This window comes from Danio rerio, chromosome 2 (genome assembly GCF_049306965.1).
Source record: "Danio rerio strain Tuebingen ecotype United States chromosome 2, GRCz12tu, whole genome shotgun sequence".
In the NCBI taxonomy this organism is placed as follows: domain Eukaryota; kingdom Metazoa; phylum Chordata; class Actinopteri; order Cypriniformes; family Danionidae; genus Danio; species Danio rerio.
Genome location: NC_133177.1, coordinates 43,123,587 through 43,146,188, shown reverse-complemented (window position 1 = coordinate 43,146,188; position 22,602 = coordinate 43,123,587). Strand labels below are relative to the sequence as shown.

At 36.0% G+C, this 22,602-nt stretch overlaps 1 protein-coding gene across 10 annotated transcripts in view; it reads left to right on the top strand.

Annotated features, from left to right (window-relative positions):
- Positions 1–22,602, top strand: part of epha4a (eph receptor A4a) — a 68,207-nt gene that overhangs the window by 18,397 nt on the left and 27,208 nt on the right. For all 10 annotated transcript variants that reach the window (XM_005171318.5, XM_005171317.5, XM_005171316.5 and 7 more), the window contains exon 4: positions 17,334–17,489. In XM_005171318.5, the coding sequence (XP_005171375.1) occupies positions 17,334–17,489 (156 nt within the window). The remainder of the gene's footprint in view (positions 1–17,333; positions 17,490–22,602) is intronic.

The following is a 22,602-nucleotide window of genomic DNA, read 5'->3' as shown; positions in this document are numbered from 1 at the left end:
CGAGAAAGGAAAATGTTTGAGTCTTTATGTTGCTTATTTTCTCTGTAAGTTGTTACTGCTTTCCTTGGCTCTGATTTGATGCATGTAATCAAACTGTTAGATTTTATCCGATCCATTTGAGATTTAAAGAGTGTGCCTGTTTCTCCAGCGCAATGTTCTCCATGTCACGAGCCGTTCATGGTGTTTTTTTTTAAGGCACAGATTGCTCGGCAAGCGAGAGTGTCCATTCAGCGGCAGCACAGTGCATTCTCCCTGTTTTTTTATGTGGCAGGCTTCTTTTGAAGGCCGTTGGCTAAGAGGAGGTGGGGGACCCAAGCCGACAGCGTGAACATTAGCATGTCAAAAGCTCCTAGAATCAATAAGGGCTTTTTTCTGTCTCTCTTTTTCCCTCTCATTCTCTATCTAGCTCTCTCTTGCAATATCTCTACCCTGAGGCCACGACCCTCCCTGGCATCAACCAGCACCATACAGACCTTTCCTTCATTTGTCCATGTTCACTGTGGCCCTCAAAGTAGGTAAAAAAAATGCTATAACTTACAATCAATAAACACGAGAAGGAGCGATATGCATTGTTGGTGACTTTAAGCTCCCATCTTTAGGTTTTAGTAAATAAAACAATTTTCCAGAACATTTACTTTCACTGTTCCAAGCTGGTAGAATGATCTTCCCAATACCATCTGGAACACCCAAAAACCCATCGCTTGGTATTTTCCTAGTTTGGATAAAAGTGGTGTAAGCCTGGATCATCAAACCAGTCTTATGTTGCATGGGTATAGTTGTGGCAATAGCCTAATTACAGAATTTTTCCATTAAGCCAAATATCATTAGAATGTAAAGAACATTTTCCATGAAGGCATTTTGTACATTTACCTTCCATAATATGCCAAGATGGTATCTGTGATTATTCATTCATTCATTTTCCTTTGGCTCAAGGCTGATTTATACTTCTGCATCAAGCTCACGCATATGGTCCGTCGCAGGCTAACAGCGATGCTGACTTGCATCTCTCAAAAAATGTAACTCTGTGATTGGTCGACTTGGTAGCGGTGATGAGCATGGGCAGTACTGAGTGCCACAAGCTTGATCGAGCGATTGTTTGCAAGTGTTGAGTTCCGTGAAGGAGCTCCAGATGGAGACATTTGTTTTGCACATCTGCTGGTTCCCGCCTTCGAATGAGCGAGTTTTAGCTACTTGTAGCGTTCAGATAAATACAAAACACCCGCTAAGAAACTCGACACTCAGCCTTTAGTTATAATTTTAGAGGTCGCCACAGCGGAATAAACCACCACCTATTCCAGCATATATTTTACGCAGCGGAGGCCCTTCCAGTCACAATGCAGTGTTGAGAAACACCCATACACTTTTCACATTTACACTCACTCATACACTACTGCCAATTTAGTTTATTCAATTCACCAATACTGCATCTCTTTGGACTGTGGAAGAAACTGGCCCAGCCGGGACTTGAACAAGTGACATTTTTGCTGTGAGGCAACAGTGCTAACCACTAAACCCCCATACTAACTTTTTTTAGATGACTTTTAAAGGGGATTTTGTCAGTATTTTCATTTTTTAACGCTTCAGATTTTCAAATAATTGTATCTTTCAAATAATTGTATCTTAGCTAAATCTTATGACTTATAACTGGTTTTGTTGGCAAGGGTTTTATATATAGTCATTATAACTTTATTGCATCGAGATAGTAGACAGAAGCTAAAGTAGGAAGTTACTAGATAGGAAGCAAAGTTGTATAGGGGGGGTGGGATCAGGAATGGTCCGTTAGTTGGGACTCGAACTGGGGATGCCCAAAGCGGAGTTACATTTCCCACATTGCCCACCAGGTAATTGCACAGACTAAAGAGTAATTTGGGTCACACTTTATTTTGATGGTCCGTTTGTTGAATTTAAGTTACATTGCATCTACATGTCAAGTACTTCTCTTTAGATTATAAGTAGACTGTTAGGTTGGGGTTAGGGTTAGTGTAAGTTAACATGTATTTTGCAAAGTTTTTTATAGTCAGTTAAATGTCTGTTCAAGGAGTGGTATCAACAGATATTAAGCAGACAGTCTACTAATACTCAAATGGACCATCAAAATGAAGTGTGTCACCGTAATTTGAAATGTAAAATAAAAAAAGTTCAGAGCAAGAGTCAGCAAAGAAGTATCAGGAGCAGAACTCAAACTTGTATTTCCCATATGAGCACCATAGCTGGTAGATTGAAACCTATTAACTTTCAAATATAAAATTCTTAAAGGGTTAATTTTATAAAATCTCTTTCCTCATCATGAGCTGTTAAAGCAACGTCCCATCGCCAATGGCTGTGACCCAGTCCAGAGTAGCCCTTTACAGTCTCTACAGTCTGGCGGCTGAACAAAACAAGTGGACGGGACATGACTTGTTCTCGACAGCATCGGCTCTTCAAGAGAGCACCACTTAGTCAGGGTTCGCGCCGAACGCACCACCCCGACCCTTCTGCAGAATTTAATATAGCGGTCCAGAGCGAGCCCACTGCCAACCCTGCTTGAAGTGAGTGCTATTTGCTAATGATTGTAAGAGTAATCCTGCCTGTGAGATGTGTTGAAAGAGAGAGACAGGGCTGAGGGGGTGCTTTATGGAGTGCCAGAAAAGCAATTGCAGGCCGGAGCATTCACAGTGAGGGGAAAAATGTTGGCTTTGCAATGAGGGGACAATCATTCTGCGCCCTCTGCAGCGACGCAATTATGACCACGAGTGAGGAGAGGAAAAAGACACAAACAGAGAGAAAAAAAAGTGTGAAAAAGTGATGAAAAGAGAACAAAAAAGAAAGAAAGTACCGTGGACACAGGACACTACCTGACAAAAGTCTTGTCGTTGATCCCAGTTGTAAGAGCAACAAATAATAACTTGACTTCTAGTTGATCAAATTGAAAAATGTCAGAAGGTGGATTTTTCTGAAGAATCATCTGTTGAACTGCATCCCAATTATCACAAATACTGCAGAAGACCTATTGGAACCCACATGGACCCAAGATTCTCATAGAAATCAGTCAAGTTTGGTGAAGGACAAATCAAGGTTTGGGGTTACGTTCAGGAAGTCTTGCAAGAATGCTTTCTTAGCCATTCCAGATGACTTTATTAATAAGTTATTTGAGTCATTGCAGATATGTATGGATGCAGTCCTCCAAGCTCATGGGAGTCATACACAGTATTGATTATTTTTCCACCGCACCATGACTTTATATTCTATACTGTACATTATTTTTGTTATCATTTGTTGTTCCTAAAACTTGGATAGATGATGAGACTTTTGTCAGGTATTGTTGTTGCCTATGAAGGCATTGTGTATGTTGTTGCTACCATAGTGTTGGGGATTTTACCATAGTTGCAGCACTGTGGAGAAACCAAATTGTAATTTATATCAGTTTATAATAGGGCTGCACAATATATCGCTTCAGCATTGATTTGTACTCAATTAAAATAATATAATGTTATTATAACTATTATACAGTGATTCTTTATTTTTTCAGTTTGACTCTCCAGAAAATCATTTATCAATGTTTGTTTGCATCTTTTGTCTGTTGTTTTTAACTATGCTTGTCATATTTTTAATTATATTGTGCAGATACCCTCCCCTACACAATCATCCCAATTGATCTAAAATCATGAACTCTTTACGAGCTATTCAAGTCATCTAGTGAAATTGCATTTAAATCACAATATAAATCGCAGTGAATGAAAATATTGCAATGTCAGTTTTTTTCCAATATTATGCGTCTCAAGTTTATATTTATAAAATGTATATTATAATGTACCATAGTAGTACCATCTGATATAGATTTAATGCAAAAAGCTACCACAACAGTAGTATTTTTAGTTTACAGTTTATTTTTTTACACATTTTTAGCACCATTCAAACTGTAATAATATATTTTAAATTGTATTGATTTTGTATTGATTGAGCATAAACATAAATAGAATAAAATAAATAAACACAGTGAAAAATCTAAAAGTTTAAATTAAAATACACTCAAAATATTAATTAGTAATGGTATAATCTTGTATAAATGTTGCAAAAATAGCATTGCATGGCCATAAATGTCAGTTCCAAAGAATTTAAAATGTATGCCAAGTTACAAAATACTTTAAAGTGCTAGAGAAAACAATTTGCATAAAGTAGTTTATTCCGCTGGTCGTATTGCAAGCCTTTTGAAGTTGTTTCATAGTTCCACTTATTGAAATATGGAGAGAAAAAAAATCAATCATCCCACTATCATTCCTAAATACCAATGTCCTTTTGAATGTTCAAATTTCATTATACCAATTAAATAGCTTGAATTCTTGTTTACCATATTTCAATTTTAGTGTTTTCAAAGGATAATCCCCCATTTTTCAGGGGGTCCCAGTCAGACACGACAAAAGCAAAACAAAGATTAAAAATTAAAAGTACAATTAGGGCTGCACAATTAATCGTTTTATTATCACAATAACAATATTTGTGGCCCACGATCAATAAATAAATATTGTTGCGATTTTACAGAATAAGTTTTCTAAAGATCAAGCCGTTATTTTAATTGGTGGAGTTTAGGGATTGTACTACGTCGCAAGCATAACGTGACTGGTGTAGATTGCAAGCCTTTTTTTCCCGGAATGTAATGTTGATCAGGTAGCCTTTGGTCCTATTCTGTCTAAACTTCCCAAAGTAAAACAACAAACCTCATTAACCACATTAAAAGCCATCATAAAGTGGGTTAATCAGTGGCTTAATGAGCTCAGGAGAATTTTGCTTTGCATTTGTCTATGTATTACTAACATTATCAAAACAGACAACATTGTTTTCTAAATTAAACAAATATTCGTTGAGATTCGGCAGTTTTTTCCCGAAACACATTTGCCAGTCATGCAGACAGATGACACAGTATCCAACTGTTTCAATGTAAAAAATAATAATAATAATAATAATAATAATAAAAATTGGCCCTGTTCACACAGGAATTCAGTTTTGTTTTCATCAATCTAAAACAACTTTTATTATTTACAAGAAAAAATTTTTATTAAAAGTTTCAGATCAATTAAACTCACTTTATAAAAAGTCTAATCTATTGTATGCATTAAATAATGAATTAGATAACTAATTACCTTTATTACTGATTAGACCATGAACTTTACTCTGTTTTACAGTTTTAATATGTATATATGCCCTTTTTAAAATAAAATTTGTTTAACAAATATTTTGGCACATTGAAAGTAATTATGTGCCTTTTCATTAAAAACATTATGCAAAGGATCAGCAATTGATCGCAGCCAAAAAAGAAAACAGTCATCCAACACATGCATCGCTCTCAGTCCACGTTTTTGAGGATAAATTTGTGCAGCCCTAAGTACAATTACAAACTCAGAAGCTCTTCCAAACCGCAAACCCCTCCGACCATTTCTATTAGTCAAAAATAATGTTAAAAAGTCAATGATCAATGAAAAATAAACTAGCTTAGTAAGGAGAGAACCAAATGATATAGACATTTATACCATATTTTACAAGATAACTCTTTGTTTTTGTCAATACCTAATTCACACGATTTTAGCAACATGAGACTGAATTTGCATTCATCAGCTGAACTTTCCCTTTGAATACACATACATTGGCAGCAGCCCCTTCTTGTTTGCTATGCCGGAATTGTTAGGAATGTGAGACGTTTGGCCCCCTACAGTCTCTCAGCTGCCCAGTCCCCTCAGAGGACAGTAGACAAGACAATGAGCTGCATTTCAGAGAGCCTTCACCTCCACATCCCTGCTGCTGCTTCAGTGTCCCGGCCCCCAGAGCAGACCGACAGCAGAAAAGACTGTCTTCTTGTCACCTGCCTTGGCCAAGTCTTCATAAAGACCTGCCTAGGCCAAGTCTTCATAAAGAACTTCCTGAAATGTGTGTGTGTAGGTGGAGTTCCTGTCTATCAGATCCAAAACTCCGGCTGGGATCTTGATATGATACAGAAAGACCTACCCTAGAGTTGTTGTCCATGCCGCTTTGCTCCCCCTTCTGCCTTTCCTTCAAAGCAGCTCCTTATAAAAAAAAACACACGCACACACTTTTCTATAGCAGATGGCCAAGTAATAATTACTTCAGAACGGAGATCTTGTACATAAAGGTTAACGCACGTCCTTTGTGTTTGAGTTCGCCTCTAGCTGTACCTACGTACCTTACTTTGCCAAGACCTTGGGACTGCTTTCAGAAAAGTTTCTGTAGACTTTCGACAGATTCTGAGGTGATCAGAGAGGACAGGAGAAGGGGAAACAGAGACAGACAGAAGAGCGATAAATAAAACCTAGGCGCAAATATGGAAATTAAAGTCGGTAAGCTTTGGCCTCTCGCTGACGAATGAGCTTTTCAAGGGTTAGAGCCACATCAATCACAGCATCATCACACATGCACACACACACTGCGGCGGTGAGGAATGTTTGCATGCAGTGAGTGGATCAAGGTATATCAGTCACTGCAGATGTAATTAATAAGGAAGAAGGCGGGAACCGATCAATGGGGGAATTGGTGCGTTCGTGCTAGAGGGCAGAGATGATAATCGTTTCTTTTTTTTGCTGTTCTGTTCTGTTTTTTTTTTTTTTTTTTTCCCCGCTGTACTTCTTTCTATGCTCATTCAGCCTTGGGATCAGATAAGCAGTATTTGAAAGGTTCAAAAAGATCTAACTCAAGGAATTTCATGGACGTGTAAAGTAGTGGTCAACCGTGTAGAGCGACTGGTGTGTGGCAATATCTTTACTATAACACATCAGAAATAGGTATTTGGGTGTGTTTTGGGGTCTGCGTCAAATAACATGTGCAAAATGGATTTTATATATACACAAACTAATTAATGCAAGAAAAGTGTCTACCTACTAATGGTTCAAGTTAGGGCTGCATACTATACCTTTTAATCATCAATATCGCAATGTGCAAACCTCCAATGGACCCTTTTTCACATTTCCAGGTTTCTCAGCAGTGAAGTCGTCATAGTTTGGCAAACTTAGTGAATGGGACGACAATTTTTTATTTATTTATTTTTTTACAATTCTATTTGCTGAAATAATAAAAGAAAATCTTTCTGATGGAGTTATCAAGACTTTCAGAAAAAAGAAAAAAAAATGTGTAAAACTGACGAGGCGAGAATAATGTTAAACTTACTCTCAGCCCTATAGACTCTGCATTAGAAACACTTCACATAGGCGGTAATTCGTTTTGTTTTTTGTAATTTGACGCAAAGATAATATAATATATTCAAACATATAAATGTTAGGTTTTTTTTTTTTTGTTTGTTTGTTTTTTCAAAATTAAAATATGAAAAACTTTCAAGGATTTAAGATTATAATGACTGTTAAACGCGTCATAACAGTCTTGTAAAAAGGGTCCATAGTCACATTACAAGATCTGGAATGATAATTGACATTATAATTATCCACTGCAGAATAATTTAGTGTGATTCGATTTTTTATTTGAATCTGTTTTAAAGAACTGTGACTTAACTGTGCAATTAATAAGTTTGTCACTTTAGTGAAGATTTGTTGTGTTTAATTCAATGTAATCTCACGGCAACTTTTTGGTTTATTGGCTAATTCGTCTGAATTCATAAAATCTATTTTGTTAAATTTAGTATGATTTGCTCATCACCCAATGACGATTGGGCTTAGGGGTGGAGTTAGGTGCCACACCTATTTTTTTTTTTTAAATCGTACAATTTTGTACAACTGAACTCGTAGGATTTAGCCACTAAAACGACAAAACGTAAAATGAGATCAGGCTGGCTTAATTATACAATGAAGACTACATACAGTGCAGTGTTATTTTACATTTCTTTATTGAATTTATATACTTCAATACTGTTAGACTCCATTAAAACCATCAAGTGCAATTTCATTTTTATCATTTTTTTTCTTTGCTTTAATTAGTTTTTTTTATTTTGAATATTTTGGGATAAGTTTGTATATTTTATGCAGATCCACTTCCCTACAACATCAATCCAATCAATGTAAAGTTATGAATTCTTATCAAATAGAGTTACTTAATTCAAAGTATTCTAAGCGAAATTATATTTATATTGCAACATATATTGCAGAAAACAACAATATTGCAACATGGTTTTTTTTTCCAATATTGTTTAGTCCTATTTCAAGTAACGTTTGTGAAAAAACAGTTTTGTTGTCATTCAAAATAATATAAATTGTTATGTAAAAAAAGTATTAAAAAAGCTTGCTTATTATAATCTGTGTTTATTCAAACATGTAAAAGAATCATACTAAACATTATTGTATTTTAAATCATTAAAATTTGCTGACAAATAAGTGAAACCTAGAAATTTGAGAAATCTAGCATAAAGTTTAAAAATTCCAATTAATTATTACTAAATGACATTTTAGTGGGTGTCTATGGTAAATATTGACTTAGATATGAAAACATAAAAGGCTATATAACAGTTTTATCATTTTAATGTTTGACAAACTTGTTTTCATCAACCAATTTAGACTAAATGTACATGCACTTTAAAAAGTGATTATTCATTTTACTTAAAAAAAAAAATGTAAACCCGTTGCCTTAAATGTGACAAGTTGACTTTACTTAAATAAGTGAGTACACCCACTGTAACTTGGAACTGTTAAGTTGATTTAACTTAATACTTGTAATTACACACATAGTTCATTTGCTTAAAGTTTTTAAGGCAACAGTTTAATTACATATGTTTAAGTAATGTCAACTAATCATTTTTACAGTGTTTAACAGTGTTAAAAGTAAAATAACAAGCCTGTGACACAAAGTTGACATGGAGATACAAGAAATAGCATAAAAGGCAATAAATGTCCTGAAAAGTCCCTGATATTCCAGCCTGAACCTGATAACTTGTGAGATAATGCGAGTCTGTGTATGGGAGGTGGATTAGCCACTGCTGATCCTCCTGAGCGGCGGCATCAGAGATAAGCCGGCATCATAAAAGTGTCATAAATATGTTAGCCATTAGCTCATGCAAACCCACAGGTCTTGACTTCACTTTCTCTGCCATCGGCAAGTACGCGTGCGTGTGTGTGTGTGAATGTGGGTGGTGTATGTGTTTGTTTGTGAAAGACCATGCAGGAGGAGCAGCCAAGTATGCTCAATTTCTTATCAGTTTCTCAATCACATTTCCCAACTTGTAAAACTAGCTGTACTAGCTAGGCTTTCATTGACATTTCCATGATTTTATGATACATAAACCAAAATGTGCAGAAATATGTAAGACCTACATGTTTACTAAACACGTGTACTTCAAAAGTAACTATTATTGGAACTTCTGTTTACAAACGTTACTACTTTTAACACGTTTAATTAGCCAGGTAGAGGATGTAGCTGAGAAAGGAAATGAGCAGAAATTGTGAGAGATCGAGAAGGAAAGAGTCTCACTTCACTTGTGTGTGTATGTGTGTGAGGAGAGAAATATAACCTGGCAAAGTTAAGTCAGTGTTGAATTTCCAAGAGGACACACACACACACACACACACACACACATACACACTCTAAAGACCACCCAGTGCTGAAGCTCCATTCCCTCTCATTTTCCTGTCCCCCTCTCTCGTTCTTTTCTTTCCACTTCTCCTCACATTTCTATTTATTTTTCCTGCAGTCTTACCTCTTTGTTCACTATTTATTTATTTGCGATCCTCTCAATAGGATCCACCGATGTCTTTATCATCAGACCTCTTTTACGTGTCCAGCCGAACGTCCTCAGATTACATGCATCTAATTGAACTCCTTTTGTCCCGCCTGGAACATCTTTCAATACGCATAAACCGCCACAAATACCTTGCAGAATTCCATAATTCATTCTCTTCCCAACACAATGACTCGATCCATCTTTTGTCCTCAACTCCACCCTGCATTTTGTCTTTCTATGGAGGACAACAGGTGACTGTTTTAAGGTCCAAACCCCATAGAAAGCATTCATATCTCAGTTTGCGATGGTGTCTATTGAAAACGACATTGTCCATGCGGTGAACGCCGGGACGAAATCGCTGACCCTGAATATTGGGGCATGGGCTCGTAATTACAGCCCTATTATGTCACAGGCAGTAAGCTCATCTCTTCAATCGTCTACCAGAATGGACAATGAGAGCATGATTGTTCTCCTATTGTCCAAGCCAGTGGTCAGAGGCTTCATGGAGAGAGGGAGGAAAGGTCAGATCTGCAGGGGGAGATGAGAGCCGTGTGTGGAATGGAAACCAGGAGCTGTTAGGAGTCTCATGAGGGACCTGGGATGGAAGGACGAGACAGCTGGTCGTCTTCCGTAAGGGTCTGGGACTGAGAAAACACTCGACTCTTAAGCAGGTGGAGGGTGTTAGATGTCCTAAGTGCTTGAGAAAAGTGCTGCAAGTCAACGAGTGCATTCGCTCGTAAACAAGACCCAAGCTCCTGCACTCGAGGTCTGCTCTCGAACGCACCTTCTTCGGTTTCCTAGTGTGGCTTTTAAAGGTCCCGGAAAGTGCTTTTAAATGTGTGTTTTTGTTTGATGTGTGATGTCATTTCAATGGGGTGTATGCACATGGACTTTTAATTTTCAGTCAGTCAGCCCAATCGCTTCCACGGCATTAAAAAATCAGCACGTTTAAGAACTGATTTCTTTAAAAATCTATGATCTTCACTGCCTGATACAAAATAAAGTAGGTCTCAGTTGGGTTTTTTGCAGTAGTATTTTTTAATGGAGTTTCTGTGCAATCCTGCTGCTACTTACTGCGCTTGCGTTACAGTCTTTCATCTCGTTTTGAGCTTAAACAACTAATGGCGAGACTGCATGATTTTAACCCCAATTTTGACTCACAGAGAAATCCCAAACAGATGCCTGAAATTACAGGCAAATAGGTGCCCGTTCCCATAAGTATCAATCACACATTATGAAGTATCAAAGATGTGATCTGAGAGAATCGTCAATAAGTGAGTTATATGGCATGCTAATATCTGGAGCTGTCGCCGGTCATCATGCTGTGTGAAATGTGTTCTGATTGAAAATAACATCAGCGATTACCTACAGCCAATGAGAAGGCAGCATCCACTAGGATGGGTATCTGCAGACCAGCGGGAGATTGGAGAAGTTAGAACCACACATTTTCAGTTTATTTGGACCCAAGAAATGAAGGAAAAAATAGTGTAAATTTGGCAGGCGCACTCGATTCTGCGTGACTTATCATCTAAGCAATATCACAACCGCCTTAAAAAAGAAACCAAGTTGAGGAAAAACTGCTTATTCCCTGGTGAGCAAAGGTTTGGGTGAGCAAAATAAGTACATTTTCTACCCCACTAAAGGCTTCTTTCTCATTATGTAGTTTATAACCAAAGAATTAATATGTGACCTCACGTTGTTTCCATGTCACTTTTCGCATGTTTGGTTATGAGATGTAGTTTGTGGACCAAGACAAGTTGTCAGCGATTCTTCCCATTTTAAAGTCATGCAGTGTGAAAGGCCCTGTCACCAATCTACCTTGCAGTATAAACACAGCAGAGACGGAACGCCACCCCAGATAGTCATGCAGCGTGAAAACGTCTGTGACGTGACTACTTTAAAAAATCATGCAGTCTGAACTCGGCATAAGTCACCACTGGCTTGCTCGGTTTGGGACTTGTGGAGCTGCGCATCGATGGATTTGCTCTTCAGTGCTTGAACTTTCAACAGTGAAAATTACACCACACTGAACTGAATTAAACTGAATTTCAACTCTGAAACCTCGACTGACACAGTTTCAATTTACTACAACTTCTATGTTAAGCTGCTTTGACACAATATTGTAAAAGCGCTATAAAAATAAGCATGAGTTGAATTGAACTAAATGAATGCTAAATATGTCAGCGATTTCATCCCACCATCCAATGCATGGTCTTTTTCAGGAGACACCAAAACTAAAATATGCTTTCTATGGCGCTTGGACCTTAAAACAGTCACCTGTTGTCCTCCTATTGTGTTTTAATTACATCACAACATCAATGTCATAAAAAAGAACTTTATGACATTAAAAATAGTTGCATAAACCTTTCACCAGAAGTTTGTCATTGGCTGAAAACGTGTTTATCCCATTGCTTTCTACTCTGCAAGGTAGAAGAGCTGAATATCCCATTGAAACATACAGGCAGGGTGGGACATAAAGTAGTTGCTCCCCTTAATAAAGAATAGTTAATAGCATTTTGTTTTACCACAGCTCTGTAAGTAACAGTGGTTGAGCTCAACCTCATAAACTGAAAAGCAAATTTGGGGGGTGGGTCATGTCAGATACTATAGAACATTTGACTGGTCAGATTTAATAGGAAACGGAAGTACGAAGTGTTGTTTAAAAAAATCATTGATTTATTTAGGTGGAAGCAACAAACTGCAAGCTTTGGTTGTTTATATCTTCTAAATGTGACATTCGTCACTGTTTTGGAGCCCACTGGCTTATACATGTCCTTAAATATAACACCTTTAAAAACTTAACTGGGGGCTTTAAGCTTCCCAAGAATCTTCTTCAATTAATTCTGTCCCCCAGCTGGAGTTAAGATGAACCAAAGCTGATCAGGCTCTAATTCCCACATCCTTCTCCTCCAACGCACGGCTACAAAGCAGGCTCGTCCAGCTGAGGTCACGACCCAAGGCAGCATTTGAGCTTGTCCCATCTTTCCATCCCCTCAACCCTCCTACCGTTGTTTTATGGATCCAGTTTAGAAGATGACAAAACTGCGTTAATCTGCTCTCTGAAGATGTACGCCAGCTCTGTCCTCTGATCAAGCGTGCCTGTTGCGGCTGATTGCGAGTGATTGGCCCCTGGGCAGACTTTGATGGAGGGAGGGATGAAATGGAGAAATGGAGGAGATTGGAAGGTGGCGATTCCCGAGGGCGAGCACTAATGCGACCCCGGGGTTTCTGACACTTATGTGAGATTAAAAGAATTGGAGAGAAAATAGGAGAGAATGAGGCAGAGAGTGATGAGGGATACTTGTTTGAAGTACTGTCTCTCTTGACCTCCTGCATCTTGTCTGCTCTTCTTGGTTTGTTAAGACAGAGAACTTATTCTCACTTAAAATTAAAGTATGTGTATATATAATATATTTCACAAGCAATCAAAATTTGTTTTACGTTTAATATACTGCTATATTTGGGAGTAGTGATATTTTATTTTGGATTACATAACAGGATCAGTGTACAGTAGCAGCCTGGAAAGTGAATTTTAAGTATGAGATTGTTTAGAATCTTAAAAATATAGGAATATTTTCATTTAATTGTAGTTTTCATAGTGAAGTATGCACTGCACCTAGCCGTATTTAAATTTTGGTGTGTTGGTCTTCTATAATATACTAATTTATAAGGTCATGATCCGCACTTGTTAAATAATTACTTTATTTATTTCTTTATTTTCTTTATTTCTTCATTTCTTACAATATTTATTTCACTTTCTTCTGAGATATAAAATAGAAGAGTTTTAGCTCAATGCCTTCCCCAGTGTGTCACTGTAGTTTTTATATTAATGATAGTGATAGTGATTAATGATATTAATGATAGTGTTGAACATGGGGTAGATGGTTAAATTCAGATAATACACTTTTGATTTTAGCTTTATGTTTTGTTTTTATTTTTTACTTTTTTAAAGCAAAATAGTATAAAATATATATTTTTTCAAAAACAAAATCTTAGTTACTCATTAAGCTTTTCTTTCTTTTATACTTTCATTTACTTAAAAACATTATAAAGATGTAAAATATACACAAATGAGCAGTTTTCTGCATTTTGTGATTTTATTTTTTATTTTTTGTTTATTTTTGATTTTGAATTGCAACATGGGACTGTTTTTTGTTGTTGTTGTTGTTGTTGTTGAAAAGTTGGCTTTTATTTACATTTTTAATAGCTTGAGGTAGGGCTGCACAATATATAGCAGCATTGATATCACAATGTGCACATCTGCAATAGTCACATCTCAAGTTATGCAATGTTGAGTTGGAATCATAGTTGACCAGGAGCCACAGAACACATGCGATTTGTAGATTTGTATTCAACCAAAATAGAGTGAAAGTTTATCATTTGCATGTGTTAAAGCCCATGACAGTGAGCATTTCAAGAGAGTTTAAAACATTTGGGCATTTTTATTTAATCATTTATACTGTTTATGCAAAAACACAAACTTTTTTTTATAATTTTGTCTTGTTTCTAATATTTAGGTCATGATAATTTTATTTACCCTATTGGCAGTTAATTCTGCTTGTTTTAAGGAGAAACTCTTAATTTTGACTTCTGAAGGTGAAAACAAAACAATATTTTTACTTGGTCTAAGAATTTGCAGATACTTGGGCTAGAAACTAATCAAAACAAAGTAAAAAAGCATTTTTTTCATGTGATTAGTCTATTTATGTACCTAAATACTGTTAAACTCCCCAGAAAACTGTCAAATTTAGCTATTCAAACCATCTTGTGAAACTGTATCATAATATATATCAGAAAAAAATAAAATATTGCAATATCGAAATTTTCCAATATCGTGCGGCTTTAGCTTGAAGTGTTATTTCACCTGGACTGGTGCAGTAAATTACAGTACAAAAATCTGGTAATAAACTTCCAGTATTTTTTCTGTAGTTTTTTACACGTATTTCTGTATTATCTCTTACAATATATTGGTATATATGATTTCTTACAACATATGTACAATATATTGTTTTAGGCTGCTAAAATGTAAAAAAAAAAAAAAACTCACTTTGTTCAACTGCAGAACTTTTAACTTTCAAAATCAACATATCAAGTTTCCATAATGAAATGAATATCCATAAATGCATGCAAAATATGCAAACTAATAATTAAAGGATATTTTACAGTGTAGTTTCCCACGTTTAATTTTCACCCAGTAGGCCAATCTTTGACGTTTACTACTTCTATTGCTTTGTGAACTTGCAGGTCAGAGTTCACCAGACCAAAACTTTTGTGCGCAGTGAAAGACAAATATTCTCCACATTTGTTCTCATTCATATGAATGTAATTGAATGGCACACAAAGCCCTGAGAGAGACTGCCCTTTAAGGCCCGTTGTCCCGACACACGAAAGCTTGTTTGTCCTATTTGTCATATAAAAGCCTTGTGTTTCTTTCCCATAATGCTTTGCTAAGAGCATGTATGATTATCGCTAAGAGCATTATTATGATTTGTGATATTTTCTGCTGAGCGTTTATATCGATGGGGCCTTTTAGGCAAACACATCTGTAAACTATCTGCAAATCGATATACTCTTAGATAAATGTCGTAAGTAGCGCGGTTTTATTCTTGTTCAAATGCTATCTGTACTTGTGCGAGGCATCGATGGCTTTGTAGAGAGAAAAAAAAAAGTCAATAAAAGACCTCAAAGCATTCCTTTGTCTCTGTCACCATAAATAGGAAATTATGCCTCTGTGTTTGTGTGTGGCATATTTAGAGGGAGCAACAGAAGAAAAAAAAAACAGAAAGGAGGAAGTGGAAAGACAAACAAACAAAGGATGAAAAGAATAATGCTGGAGGGAGGACAAAAATGGATGAGAAATAAAAGAAAGTGGACAAACTTGAAAAGAGAGACAGAGAGAGAACAGAGCTGAAAAACGTGAGTGAGAGAGAAAGAGAGAGAGGGCTGGGTTTGGGTGTTAGGATTAATGACAGTGCATTCCTCTGGTATCACTTCCTCTCTTCATTAGAGTGTCAGAAAGCTGTGCACTGCTGTCTGTCATTCAGAAATTCCACACCACTCCCTTACAGTGTGTTACACATAAACATTCACACACTGAGTGGCTTATGATAGCTGGAGGTGAAAGACAAAGATTTTTATCAGCAAATTATGACATACTGTGGCAGTATGTTACATAGTTCAGGACCATTAACATCTCGATTGTCTTCCTTTGCAGCTTTTATTTATTTATTTATTTATTTATTTATTTATATATTTATTTATTTATTTATTTATTTGTTTGTTTGTTTGTTTGTTTATATTCGATTATGATAACTTTTTAATTAGTTTTACATGATATACATTTGTTAGGACCAGTTTAGTATTTTTTTTTTTTTTTTTTGCATCCCTATCAGCTACTTTTTAAATCTACTATTCAAGTGGATAGTTCAGGTTTCTTTTTTTTATCAGCATCAGCTACTTTTTATAATCTACTATTTAAATGGATGGTTCAGTTTAATTTATTTTTAATTTTATAAAATTTTATTTAATCTGAATCAGGTACTTTATTTAAATTTAATATTTAAATGAATAGTTCTGTTTTTTTATTTTACTTCATTTTATCTGTATCAGCTACTTTTTATAATTTACTATTTACATGGATAGTTCAGTTAATTTTTTTATTTTACTTTATTTTATCTGTAATAGCTACTTTTTATAATCTACTATAATAGATCAGGGTTTTATTTATTTTATTTGTTTATTTATTTTTTAATTTTGATTTATTTTATATTTGATTTTAATTTATTTTATATTTTATCTTTATCAGCTAAATTTTTTAAAAATCTACTATTCAAATGGATAGTTTACCCCAAAATTAAAATTCTCTCATCTTTTACTCATGCTCCACGTGTTCCTATGTTGGATTTTATTTTATATAATCAACACAAGAAGAGCAACTGAAGAATCTTGAAAAACTGTAGCCATTGACTTCTATAATATTAGTACAGTAGGTCTATTTGTTGACTTATCGTGCAACTTTTGGAGATGACCTTAATAATTTTTGCCATTGCAATATATATTTACAAATACACAAATGACGTCAAAGCTATTTTACAATGACATTTACATTCTACCTCAAAGGTGTCAAAGTTTGCAATTGGACATTTACCTAATATGATAATAGTATATATAATAGAACTTTTACCTTTTTAACATCAAATTATACCTTAAGAATGATACGTATTTTAAAGCATTTATGGCTACTTGCATTATTAGGCTGTTATAAAATCATTATATAATCAGTGGCATAAAAATATCTTAAAAGGCCTCATTTTATTTTATTTTTTTTACTGTGGATGTCAATGGCTACCGATTCCCAGCATGTTTCAAATTATCTCCTTTTGGGTTCAACAAAAAAGAGACTCATAAAGGTTTGAAAGAACCTGAGGATGAGTAAATTGGGTGAACAATTCCTGTAATGTTAATTTATAAAAACACTAATCATTTAATAGCACCGTTAAATGCAACCATTAGCAGATTTCAAAATGTTATTTGCACAGTGTTTCACATGAACATTCACAAACTGAGTGTCTTATGTTCGCTGGACTTGAACGACGAAAACTTTTATCTCCAGGTCATAATATATTTTAGCAGTATACTATGTTTCATGATCTGTAACGTCTCCACTTTCTCTGTTTCTTTCTCTGTGCAGCCTGTAAGATCGGCAACTACAGAGCTCTAGCCACAGACGGCAGCTGCTCTAAGTGTCCCCTGCACAGCTACTCTGTGAGAGAGGGATCTACTTCCTGTGCCTGTGATAAAGGCTTCTTCAGGTCTGAGACGGACCCTGCATCTATGCCCTGCACACGTAAGTGGATTTCACAGTATCTTCATGGATTAGAATACACTTTGTGCATCACATAACCTTTTTTTTGTATCAGGAGTTGGCATGGGCTGGTATAAGATACTGACGGTATGATAACCTTGGATATAATTATCACTGTGTTGTGATTACTGCTCTAAAAAATGTTTTTTTGTATATATATCAGGGTAAAAAAACACCTTTTCCCCCCATTGAACACCAATATTTTATTTTAAGAAACATTTGAAAGATTTTTTAAATTGTAAACATCTCAGGCTAATTTATAAAAAACAAATCATTGACTTTTTCTCTCTTTATTAGTTTTAAAAACACAGATTTCTTGACAACTTGAAAAGGCATCTTTGGTTATATAGGAAGCCACTGCCCTGTTCAGGTCCAGAGCATGCTTGGATGTTGGTGTATAAGCATGATTTGTTTTTTTTTGTTTTTTTCATGATTTTTGTTATTTGCTGAATTCTGCGCTGACCAGTAGATTTTGATATGTAGGGTCTTTTCCGAAAAAAATAAAATAAATAAATAAATAAAATAAAATAAATAAAATAGTTGTAAAAAAAACACACATTAAAAACGTACATATATCGTAGGAACTGTGTAACAGAAAATTATAGTGGTTTTAAAACCCTAACTTTTCAAAACTGCGGTAAACCTTGAATCTGGTTATTACCCCATGCCTAGTCAGTAATGCAATTTGAATTTGAACTAGAGTTTTAAAATGTTCACCGTGGCTGAATTTGTATAAATAATACAATAAAAAAGGTATATTGTAGCATTATTACGATTTAAAATAGCAGTTCTATATTAAAGTATTTTAGATTGTAATTTGTTCCTGTGATGGCAGTGGAGAATCTTTAGCATAATTACAGCACTATTTAGTGTCTCATAATCATTTATAAATCAATCGAATATGCTGATTTGGTGCATAAGAAAAACATCCATCTCACTTTTGAATTGATGCTTTCTATGCGAGGATAAGTGCAAATTTGTTTTATTGGTTTTGCATTAGATCAGTCCACACCAAAGGCAAAACTGGAACTGTTCTAACAAACTCATGTAAGATAGTGGTGCAAAAATTTGTATACCCAAATAAAAGTGTCCGGATAAAAAATAGACTTACTTTATATTAATAATACTCTTATTTATTAATATTTTTAATAATTAATATTTTAGCATTGTATTACTATATAAAAAATACCTGAATGTACTTAAAGCTATAATTACAGTAGCTATATTTTGGAATATGCGCATAAAAAATTGGTTAATGGAAATGTCAAGATGTGGATAAGTTTTGAAAATGTGCATAAAAAACAAATACACATAACTGAGTAGAGTAAACTTTTTATTCAATAAGAAAAGATGAACATAAATTGCGATTGAAACATTTTTACAGCACAAATTCCAGTTTGTGCATTTAAAAAAAGTCATGTGATGTTGTTAAATTAGATCTTGTGATGAAAAAAATGTGTGTGAATGGACAAACCAGCAGGCTGAGCACCTTGTAAAATATCTGAAATGTTGTTTTAGTCAATCTAAAATGGCTAACCATCTAGTGTTATTACATTATTAACGACCTACAGAATCAAGAGCATCTGTACTTTGCGTCTTATGCCTTTAAATGCCACCCCGTATTCACTACGTGTCAGGATTGCCATCTGAGGCGCAAGATATTTATTATAAAAGAAAGAAAAGATTCACGCAGCTTCTCCTACCACAGCAAATTCTGTTTTTACTGTTGATATTTGGTGCCAGATAATCAGGAAATGACAATTTTGTTCTCTTTGACTCGTTGGATGGAAACGCAGTTTTATTTGCATGTCTTTCTCATCCAGTTTTGCACATAATGTTAATTCTCATTTTTGGATAGAAACATCGCTACTGTTGACTTTAAACCTACACATGCCACTAAACATGTCCCTAAACTTAAACTTATGTACTCATCCTCCCCTTTTTTGCTAAACCTGTTTTAGTTTCTTTCTTCTGTTAAACACAAACGAAGGAATGAGGAATATACTTAGGACTAATATACTGAGGAATGTTAGAAACAACCAGCCAATGACTTCCACACTACTACTACTACTACTACAACATTCTTCATAATGAATTGTTTTGTGTTCAACAGAAGAAATAATATCATAAACATTTTATTTTTGGGAACAATCCGTCAAACATATCCCACCTTAATAGCAACAAAAATATTTTGCAGCACAACATTAACGCAGTAAGTGCACCATACCCAGCAATTACATGTTTTTGACCAAAGTACATAGTAATTAAAGATGCCTAATGTAAAATGTCTAGGGGAAGTTTTAAATAACTACACCCAGTTTCAAAGTTAAGTTGATTTTAAATGTCAGCCTTATCAATTCCTCCTATCAAAGTGTAACGTTCTTGGCTAGCTGAAGTTAAAATGTGGACTAGATTATGCTTGAAGTCAAACGTCTGGCTTTGGTGAGACTAAAAACACAGACGTAAACAAACATGAGTAATCATTAGAACAGGTCAGGGATTTTGAACCGAGGAAGCACGTATCAATCTGGAAAACCAGCAGCGCCTGGACTTGTATCAAACCGCAGCTGTTTACTTCACACACCATTGAAGCTGTTTTCCTAAAGGCTACTTATCAAACTTGGGGACCAAAATAATTCAAATGTGCTTGACAGTGACAAATTATTGGTTGTTTAATTGCAGCGGATGTTATTTTGTGCCTTTTATTTCTGCATTGCCTAATCAAAAAGTTTCATGACTGGTTGAAAATGTGTGTGCGTGTAGTATTGAGTTGGGAGGAGTCCTGTCATGATGAGTAAAGATAGATATGTGTGTCAGACCCTGAGGTGAGTCATAGACTTGATAACAGTGTTCTGCTTGTTAAATAGAGACCTGCACCAGAGCTTCGACTGCCGGCGCGCCACAGCTCTGAGCCGAGACGACAGGGTTAATCGTAAAAACCGAACACACACGTTCAGTCATTCATGACACACGCTTTCTCACACTCAGAAGTTTGCAGACTCAAGCCTAGGGCGGATTTAAAAAAGTGTTACTTGATAAATCTATTCAAGATTTCTGTGAAATGGGTGGCACTGGCATTCAGGACAGATGTGTTCATGGTGTCAGATGTATTGGGCTTTTCTAGATCTGAATGATCAGGGGTGACAGGTTGGGCAGGGGAAGGGCTCTCATGCACCTATCGGGCGTCCATTTTACGTATCAGATTGTCTTTCCAGCTTTCTCCAGCCTCTTTAATTGGAGCTCTCTTTCATAATGCCGTCTGTCGTTCACCTAGAAGCACCCGTCACATACTCAACAGTCAATGCGCTAAAGGCTCACGCAACGAATGAGATAAAAAGGCGCTAGGTAGCAAGGGAAGGAAAAAGCGAAATGCGAGAAAGCGGGGAGACAGACAGCAAAGAGGCGCGAGAGGAACGACCCCATTACGCTTGCTGAGTCGAGTCTCTCTCTCTCACCTTATCGTATTAAATTGCAGTGAAGCCAGTCGACTTAATCAGCTCCTGTCAATCACAGAGCGTGTGGCACCAAGCCACCGTGGGAGCATGCTCACTTCACCTCAGTCTTTTGGGTGGGGATGGCAGCCACATACTTAATACAGGTTAAACAGAGTTTAAAGACCATTTACACTTAAGGCTCAGTCAGGAGGAATTCAATCTAATCCAGACCTGGGTCAGATATGTGTTTGAAGTGTTTAAATGATTCGGAGGATATGGAGATATTTGAAAACGGCTTTCGCCATATGGGGAGATTTGGAGGAGGGATAATGAGACGCATCCTGTTTGAATGTTCGTTCTCTTTGCACACTTCTTTTAGTTTGGCATTGGATGTGTGGCCATAAAACCATCTAAAGATTTAGATCTAAAGATTTTTGCCGGTAAAATGCCAATATTAACCATTGGTGCAATTTTGGATGCGGGACTACTCATTTGTCTGAGAAAGCTAGCAGATAGCTCTCTGCAACTCTCACATGGTCGCCCACTGAAGCTAACAGGGCTGCACCCGGTCAGTACCTGGATTGGAGACCACATGGGAAAGCTAGGTTGCTGTCGGAAGTGGTGTTAGTGAGGCCAACAGGGGGCGCTCAACCTGCGTTCTGTGTGGGCCCTAACGCCCCAGTATATAGATGGGGACTCCATACTGCTCAGTGAGCGCAGTCTTTCAGATGAGACGTTAAACTGAGGTCTCAACTCTCTGTGGTTGTTAAAAATTCTAAGATGTCCTTCGAAAAAGAGTAGGGGTTTAACCCCAACATCGTGGGCAAATTTGCTCACTGGCCTCTGTCCATCATGGCCTCCTAACCATCCCTATATTATAATCGGCTTCATCACTCTGTCTCTTCTCCACCAATCAACTAGTGTGTGGTGTGCGGTCTGGTGCAATATGGCTGCTATCACATCATCCAGGTGGATTATGCACACTGGTGGTGGATGAGGAGATTCCCCCATTGTCTAAAGTGCTTTGAGTGTCTAGAAAAGCGCTATATAAATGTAAGGAATTATTATTAATTAAAAATAGTGGAAGAGATGTTTATATCCTAAGGAGTTAAAAAAGAAGACTCAAACTGTCGTTTAAATGCCAAACTCAAACACATCTACACTGTAAAAAAAAAAAAAAACCTGGTTGGCTTAAATTAAGCTGAATCACATTAACCTTATGAGTTCATTGAACTTATATTAGGCTAAACTGGCTTAAAACAACTTGTGCAACTTATAAAAAAATGAAGTTAGAACTTAATAACTTAGTTTAATAAGTTACAATGACAATATACAAGTTAAGTTAATATATTATATACGTTAATATATAAGTTGCAAATACAAATATACAATATATATATTTTTTACAGTGTAGGTTTCTCTTAAATGAATGATCTGATCTATAACAGCCAGAGTTTATCTTCAAAAACTTTAGGAGAAACTTCTTAATCGAAGTTTATACTGGAGTATAACATAAGTGTGAACTCAATTAAGTCTCCTGAGCAATAAAAGTGCAGCCACTGAGCAATAAAAAGTTCCTTGGGTAGACTTTGTGAGAAAATAAACCTGGGACTGCTGATTTAGAAAACCATATTCATGATGAGAACGTCATTGCTACACCA